At 42.7% G+C, this 8,530-nt stretch overlaps 1 protein-coding gene across 1 annotated transcript; it reads left to right on the top strand.

Moving 5' to 3' along the window:
- Nucleotides 1-6,032, top strand: LOC116194592 (cadmium/zinc-transporting ATPase HMA3-like). The gene is made up of 10 exons (XM_031523441.1): nucleotides 1-111; nucleotides 1,187-1,425; nucleotides 1,522-1,782; nucleotides 1,890-1,987; nucleotides 2,084-2,339; nucleotides 2,429-2,566; nucleotides 2,660-2,987; nucleotides 3,095-3,297; nucleotides 3,414-3,616; nucleotides 3,710-6,032. The coding sequence occupies exons 1-10, from the start codon at nucleotides 77-79 to the stop codon at nucleotides 5,720-5,722; spliced, it is 3,774 nt and encodes a 1,257-aa protein (XP_031379301.1). The 5' UTR covers nucleotides 1-76; the 3' UTR covers nucleotides 5,723-6,032.
- The last annotated feature ends 2,498 nt before the right edge of the window (nucleotides 6,033-8,530 follow it).

Here is an 8,530-nt window from a genome sequence, read left to right on the forward strand (position 1 = left end):
TCCCGCCCAAGTTATCTTCTTCTTTGAACGGAATTAGGGTTGACTTTAATCTCCATAGCCACAACGATTGCCTGCGATGGATCTCGACAAGCCCCTCTTGCAATCTTGGAGGTATGGAGGCATCTCTGCTTACAGTTTTCTTTTCGTTGAAGTAATCGGGTTTATTTTGAGTTCAGGATCATCCCCGTTAGCCAGGATTGTTTAGTTATTTGATATCGGGCTCTAGCGATTATTATCTGTCAGTCTTTTTTCGGGATAGTAGTTGTCTTATTGGTAGACTGTACCAGACTGACCACAGATTCAAAAAGCCGAACTCCAATAGGAGCCATTTAATATGTCCTTAGAAGCTCGGTGATAGTTTTCCTCATTTCTCGGCACCATGTCCTCTATAGAAACTGCAGAACCACCTCTACATCCAAGCTGATACAGCTGCGCTGGACCTCCTACGATACCAAAACTTAGAATCTACGCTCCCATATGCCCGGTAAATTCAATAAGATCGTCTGAAAGGACCATCTTAAGATTGGGTCATATCGTGTTCCCTCCCTTATCTTCTCCTGCCCATTACCACTTTCAAAAGCATTTCTCAGTCCAGTAGTCCAGTAACAAAGTAATTGCCAGGCTGATCCATGCCGATGACATGGATATAACTCGGCGAATGATGGTACTATTGATTCTTATTGCGGGATCCACGATATTATTTTGGCCTCTTCTTTCCCACAAATCTACAGTCACATACTCGGAACCACGATTATATGCATATCAGCTTGATTGCTTGTAAGAATTGGCATGGTAAACATGCCTCAATGGTGGAAACAAGATCACAGATCATATTTTGTTGGCAAACTCAGCAAATGTGCAGAATATCGTTCCTGCAATAATACCTGAATCGTGCAAGTTGCCTCATTGCTACCCGGCGCTGGGACTGTTAATTCCATGACCAGAAAGACTTTAGCGGGAATTCAATTTTGTTCCGGATTTTCAAGACTTTAATTCTTATGAGGGAAAATTGACATTTTAAATTGAAAAAGCTTCTGAAGCTTGAAACTGCTTCCACTCTGTCACAGAATAAAAACCTTCAAAGAAGGAAGTGAATGTATTTTGTTTAGCTTCCCAGTTAACTTTTAGTTAGGGAACCGGAAACATTTAGAAACATAATGTATCTAATACATTTTCTCGTTTTCAGGACAAGGACTGGGAAAAAGGAATTATCGGATAAGGAGAAAGGGGACAGTGGGGGAGGACCAGTTACTAAGCCGCAGAAGAGCTACTTCGATGTGCTGGGGATCTGCTGTTCCTCGGAGATTCCCTTGGTCGAGAATATTCTGAAACCGATCGATGGGGTGAAGGAAGTTTCGGTCATTGTCGTTTCTAGGACGGTCATTGTTGTCCATGACAGTCTCCTCATCTCACAGACTGAACTCGGTAAAAAGAAAACATCCATTTTCTTCTGGCCTTTTATCTTTAATTAGCGTGAACTAAATTGTTCACGTTACTTCTTGGTTTTTCTCATGATTTCAGTCACTGCACTGAACAAAGCAAGACTAGAGGCAAGCATCAAAGGGAGTGGAGAAGATCTCCATTCCAAAAAGAAGTGGCCGAGTCCTTATGCAATAGCTTCTGGTGTGCTGCTTCTCTTGTCCCTACTCAAGTACATGTACGACCCATTGAAATGGTTCGCTGTTGGAGCTGTGGCTGCCGGAATTTTCCCAATTGTCTTAAAAGGACTGGCAGCCTTTCAAGGTTTGAGGATTGACATCAACATCCTCGTCCTTGTTACCGGTAAAAGCCATTTGGTTCACGAAATTTGTGTTGGTTCGGCGAATCCAAATTATCCCAGAGCTTCCATTTCATCTTCTTTGAATTAACTCATTTTGTACTTTTGACAGTGATTGGGACAATGGCCTTGAAAGAGTACATAGAAGCTGGAACAATTGTGTTTCTTTTTACGATTGCTCAGTGGCTTGAATCAAGGGCTAGCCACAAGGTAACCAGTTGCTTCCCTTCTTTTCTCGAGAGACTACGAACTTCTTCCAGAGAACCTCGAACCTCATTTCTTGCGGCATGTTTGTTTGATCATCAGGCAAGTGCTACGATGTCTTCTTTGACGAGCATTGCACCACAGAAGGCAACAATAGCAGAGACTGGAGAAATAGTTGACGTTCATGAGATTCAAGTGAGCACTGTTGTGGCTGTGAAGCCCGGGGAAGTGATTCCCATTGACGGGGTTGTAGTTGATGGAATTTCTGAGGTTGATGAGAAAACTCTGACTGGAGAGTCTTTTCCAGTTGCCAAACAGATCAATTCCCTAGTTTGGGCTGGCACCATCAATCTGAACGGTAATCTCACTTGGAATTCACCTTTCAGTTTTCATTGAGACTCTCTGCAGTTTGGTAAAAAGCATACAAACTTTCACTGTACTTTGCAGGTTATATTAGTGTGAGAACAACGGCTCTAGCTGAAGATTGTGTAGTTGCTCAAATGGCAAAGCAAGTCGAAGAAGCCCAGAGCAAGAAATCGAGAACTCAGAGATTGGTCGATGAGTTTGCAAAGTTTTACACCCCTGGTACTTACTTAAATATGTATGGAATGTGCTCCGAATATTAGAAAGTTTTACATTTGCAAGGATTCATTGCAAAACTCCTTTTGTTCTTTGCAGCGGTTTTGGTCATATCAATTGCCGTTGCAGTGATTCCTGTGGTTCTGCGGGTCCCTGACCAAGACCGCTGGCTGCGCTTGTCATTGGTCATATTAGTAAGTGCATGCCCATGTGCCTTGATTCTGTCCACTCCTGTAGCCACTTTCTGTGCCCTAACAAAGGCAGCAGAACACGGTCTTCTAATCAAAGGAGGAGACTATCTCGAGGCACTCGGGAAGGTCAAGACTGTGGCATTCGATAAAACTGGCACAATCACAAGAGGTGAATTCTCTGTGTCCGAGTTTCTGCCTGTTTATTCAGAAGTGACCTTGAAGACTTTGCTCTATTGGTAAGACAATAACATCAAGAATCTATGAGTACGAGTTAGTCTTTTAGCCTCTCTAGAATACAGAGAAAATGAGAGTAAGTATTAATATTTTTAACTTGAAAATGAAGGATTTCAAGCATTGAGAGCAAGTCTAGCCACCCATTGGCAGCTCCACTAGTACAATATGCGAGGTCCTTCAGTATCGAGCCAAGGCCAGAGGATGTTGAAGATTTCCAGAACTTCCCTGGTGAAGGAATCCATGGGAAGATTGACGGAAGAGATGTCTTCATCGGGAACAAAAGGATCGCAATTAGAGCTGGTTCTGACATCGGTAAGCAACTCATCTCATATGTTAGTCGATATATAGTCCATTGGACTCATGAATTACAGACAACTCCTCTGTTACATGACAGTTCTTATACTTTTTCTTCTTTAAATCTTTTACAGACCCAAGTTTACTCACTGATGTAAAGGGAGGGAAAACTGTTGGCTATGTGTACGCTGGAGCAACCCTTGTCGGAATTTTCAGTCTCTCTGATGAATGCCGAACTGGTGTTACTGAAGCAATCGAACAGCTGAAGTCACTAAATATTAAGACTGCAATGCTCACTGGAGATACCCAAGAATCTGCAATTTATGCACAAAATCAGGTCCTCCTCTATGTTCATTATGACTCGCAATTGAGTAACTGATCTTCATGTGTCGATTTTTTTAATGTCTTTCACATATTGTTTTATTTGCAGATACATAATGCTCTAGACCTTGTCTATGCTGAGCTTCTACCCGAGGAGAAGTTGAAAATCATCGAAGAGCTCAAAAAGGATGGACTAACTGCAATGGTGGGAGATGGCATAAATGATGCCCCCTCATTGGCAGCTTCCAACATCAGCATCTCCATGGGTATTTCAGGTTCAGCACTTGCAATAGAGACCAGCCATGTCATTCTCATGTCGAATGATATCGGGAAGATCCCAAGAGCTGTAATCCTAGGAAGGAGGGGCCAGAGGAAAGTCATTGAAAATGTCATTTTTTCAGTACTAACCAAGGGCGTGATCCTTGTCCTGGCTTTTGCAGGCTACCCGCTCGTCTGGGCGGCGGTCCTGGCTGATACCGGGACATGCCTGGTCGTAATACTGAATAGTATGCTTCTCTTACGGGAAAACCGTGGAGATGGGCTTGGGCAAGAGCGTTGTAGAAGATCTTCTGTCCCGATCGATGAAAACCCAACTGCTGATGAGATCTTTATGGGTCAGCATGTTTGTAACTGCTGTGGCGTAAATAATTGTGGCTCTTCTGCCCATGTAGAGAACTCATCTCTAATTGTTCGAGCCCAGATACCCGATAGTGAAGGACAGAGCGATTGTCACAAGTCCCAAAAGTGTACTTCTGAGCGAAAGACCTTACAAGAGAAGGTTACTTGCGAGTCAAGATGCTGTCCCTCTGAGAAAGATGAAACAAAATGCAAGTCAAGAAACTGCTGTACCGAGAAGAGAGGCAATGACAAGGCAACTGCTGATGAGATTTCGTCAGGTCAGAATCGCCGCAGCTGCCATGCCGTAAACAATTGTGTCTCCTCTGTCCTTGTAGAGAACTCATCTCTTATTGCTCAAGCTCAAGTACCCGATAGTGAAGGACAAACGGCTTGTTGCAGGTCGGGGAAGTGCTCTTCCGAGCAAAACAGCTTACAAGAAAGGGTTACTTGTGAGTCAAGATGCTTTCCCTCTGAGCAACATAAAACTAAATCGGTTACTTGCCAGTCAACAAACTGCTGTTCTGGGAAGAGAGGTGATGACAAGCCAAGTGCTGATGAGATCTCGTTGGGCCAGAATCACCGCAAATGCTGTAATGTATACACTTGCAGCTCTTCTGTCCTTTTGGAGAACTCATCTCTTAATGCTCAAGCTCAACCACCCGATAGTGAAGGACAGTGGAATTCTTGTATGTCGGGAAAGTGTCCTTCCAAGCAAAAGAGCTTACAGGAAAAGGTTACTTGTGACTCAGGATGCTGTTCCTCTGAGAAATATGAAGCAAAATTGGTTTCTTGCAAGTCAACAAACTGCTGTTCCAAGAAGAGAGGCGCTGAGAAGCCAACTGCAGATGAGATCTCATTGGGTCAGAATCACCGTAATTGCTCTGCTGTAAGCAATTGCGGCTCTTCCATCATAGTAGAGGACTCCTCTCTTATTCCTCAAGCTCAGATACCCAATAATGAAGGACAGAGCATTTGTTGCAAGTCAGAAAAGGGTCTTGCCGAGGGACAGGGCTTACATCAAAAGGTTGCTTGTGAGTCAAGAGGCTGCCCGTCTGAGCAATCTGAAACAAAAGTAGTTTCTTGCAAGTCAAAAAACTGCTGTTCTGAGAAGAGAGGAGATAAGGAGCAACATTCTACTGAACATGTTATAAGCTCTTGTGAGGCTACAGATATCTCATACTCGAGTAGTGTCCACTCAGGAAGCAAAAGCACTGAATCGGTAGACACAGGTTGTTGCTCTCGAGGGAAGTGCAGCAAGACAAAGGGAAATGTTCCATCAGTCTATTCCTCTGTCCATTTGGAGGAGAGCAACCTTAATGCACGTGGGAAATCAGTTCTGGGACACATGAAACTGGTTCAGGGTGGCAACGACATCAAATCCGGTCAGGTTCAAGAGGAAACCATACTGATGGTGGAGACCAATCAGGTCAGTGGGTGTTGCAAGAACAGCTATCCGAAGGAATGCGGCAGAAGCTGCTGCTTGTCTGAAATAGTTACCGTATAGATGAACTTAATTTAACGAATTTAATTATTAAGCTCAGAAAAGGCCAAAAAGGTTTCGATTTTAATGTTACCATTAGATTGATGTAGCTGGTCCGAGTACTCCTAGGTAAGTATTGGTCTGTATGTCTCCTGAAGAAGTGACCCAAACAGTCCCTATATGCCCTTTTCCGTAAACAATTCACTTTCTTCTGTCTCTGCTCACGAGTCCGTTTTCACCCACTTCCCCTCCGTCATGCTCGCCCGTCCATCTTCCTTGATCTCCTTTCTTGTAATCATCACAGCAGTATCTCGATTCACATGAAGAAGGAACTATGCCAAGTCCAGATTTTGTTTTATTAATTGCATCGGGTGATTCTACCAACAATTATCATCACTTATATCCAAGAAAGAACAGGCACAATTTCAAAACTGATGGATTTAACTATTTTTCATTGAGACGATAAGGTGTCCATAATCTATTAGATATAATTAGACTAATCATCGTTCAGACAGCTCGGGCCGGCCTTCTAATGCAGGAAGGGACACAACCTGACTTACTTCTTATAGTAAGTGGTCTACCTGCTGTCCACGCCAATTTTCTTTCCTTAAAAAAAAGTCAGAAAATCGACCCAACATGGAAAGATCGTCATATTCTCTTGCAATAGATTATTCTTCCATTCTCTTCACCCTTCTTATTCCTCCTCCGAAAGTGATTCTATTCCCACATCCCAAATTCAAACATGGAAGCTGACCAGTTATGCGTCTTCTCGATAGAACTGGGGGCTATGTGTCTGATGATTAGCCAATGTTACATTGACCTCATCATGGAGTGAATCATTCCTGAAGGGATAAAGTGCAAAGGGGAGATTAGATTGATTCCCAGTATAATTCTAAGGCTAAATGGCCTAACTAAAGCACCCTTGAGAGAACAATTTTGCACAGATGAATGCATCAGCCATGTGCTCAGGCAATAGCAAAATATCCCGGTGTGACCACTCAGTACGTTTTAGATCATTGGACGTCAAGGGAGAACATTTGATTTCTTTAGTTCCATTCTGATAATGAGCCTTACGTGTTCAGTTTCTACTTTTGGTACGTAATTTTGGAGTGGAACAGAACCGGGACTAGCACGATCAATAGATGGTTGATCCAATGACGAGTTATGAAAGGCCCAGACCTTGAATAAAATCTTCCAGAAATGTCGAAAGAGCGAAAACGAGATGGAAAGAATATATGGAGCAAAAGTAGGTTCTTTTTTCTTGGGGTCACTCCCTTTGTGTGGCTACATGCTAAAAATTGTGCAGCATTCTTCCATTTTTTATGAACAAAATCTTTCATTTTTTAATTATTGCCAGAGAGGATTATGTGTGGATGTAACTATCAATTGAATCTCCTTTTACCTTCCATTGCTAAATGGGCATTTCCTTTGGCTATATATATCTCTCGACATTGTCATATGGGGCATAGTGTGAGCCGAAGAGAAACATGGCACTTTGGTTGTTCGTTTTCTTGGTATAAGAGCTTCGCATGAAGAGGAAGAGAGCGGAACGCAGCCAAGGATGACTTGCCGGCAGTCGCACCGCGTTACGGTACTTAACTTATCATATCACACGAGAAGAAAATATCGGCTATCAGAAAAGCCGACAACGTAGGTAAGCACATTTTGATTGTCGGCAAGTTGTCCTTGGCTGCATTTGGTTCTCTTCTCATCATGTCAAGCTCAAGAGATCACTCCACATTGACGCCGGAGAATTATGCAATCTATCTCGATCAGAAGCAACTAATTTCACCGATAAAATCCAGAATCTGAGACACCTTGCTGTGTTAGAGTGTTCGAAACTCTCGATTTCCCAGTGACCTTATATACTTGAATAACTATGGACGGAGGTACGTTGATCTAATTCCACTGCACATGGTCAATAAGTTTTGACCCTAATAGACTTACACATATGCCTTCCTTAGCTATTATATATATCTTCATATAGCGAGAATTTTAAGGCGTAAGAACGTGAAGGACTGACTTACGGGTTTGAAGAGTTGGAGTAAGTTTGAGTCAAGAATGACTTGCCGCCCGCCGGATCAGTTGTTCCAAACCACGTACCTGTTGATAGAGCTGATAAGTTGTCCGGCAAGTCATTTCTTGGCTATAGCTATGCCCCATTGTAATGCGCACCAGTTGTGTTTCGGCCAAGCGTAAAGGAGATGTTCCGAGGTATGAGCATAGTAAGTTGTAGATCAATCTAGTTCCTTTCAAGGGTTGATGAAGAATTTGTTGGAAATTATGGCTAATGGGTGAATGAGGAAATTGCTCACGAGCTAATGACTCTTGATTTTCTTGGCGGTTACAAGAAATGAATGGATTGCATTCATGAATAATCAAATGTCATTAACATGTATATTGAATATATGTGAATTATTCCCCATAAATGGAGAATAGGAAGAGTCATATAACGGATGGAACCCATAGTCTATAAAAGGGGCACACGGCAAAAAGGAAAGAGAACAAGAGAAAAAGTCTCCTGCCTTCCATTGCTTCCTATAGCCGATTGAAAAACAAGAAGAAAATTCGACCTCAAAAGTGTTCACGCTTCTCTTCGAGTTCGCTGAAGCGTTGCTGTTTGTGCTGCTGCTTCGCTTGTTGCCGTTTTATCCTGGGAAACGATTGTCCACGTAACCTCAAGCACCCAGGAGGGGACAATTCTGTTTCAAGGGGTTTGTGTCTAACACAGGACTCGGCTCTCTCTCGTATCTTTCGGTTTCGCCTTTGTTTCGGTTTGAATTTCCAAGTTCCTATACTAATGAAATTAAGTTAATTTGATAGTATTCTATT

The sequence above is a fragment of the Punica granatum genome, chromosome 2 (genome assembly GCF_007655135.1).
Source record: "Punica granatum isolate Tunisia-2019 chromosome 2, ASM765513v2, whole genome shotgun sequence".
Lineage (NCBI taxonomy): Eukaryota > Viridiplantae > Streptophyta > Magnoliopsida > Myrtales > Lythraceae > Punica > Punica granatum.

Bases quoted from the DNA above. Each gene is read 5' to 3' on its own strand.
- LOC116194592 (XM_031523441.1), top strand. From the start codon at position 77: ATGGATCTCGACAAGCCCCTCTTGCAATCTTGGAG. The intron at 2,988-3,094 runs GTAAGACAATAA...TTGAAAATGAAG, and splicing joins TTGAAGACTTTGCTCTATTG to GATTTCAAGCATTGAGAGCA. The intron at 3,298-3,413 runs GTAAGCAACTCA...AATCTTTTACAG, and splicing joins TAGAGCTGGTTCTGACATCG to ACCCAAGTTTACTCACTGAT.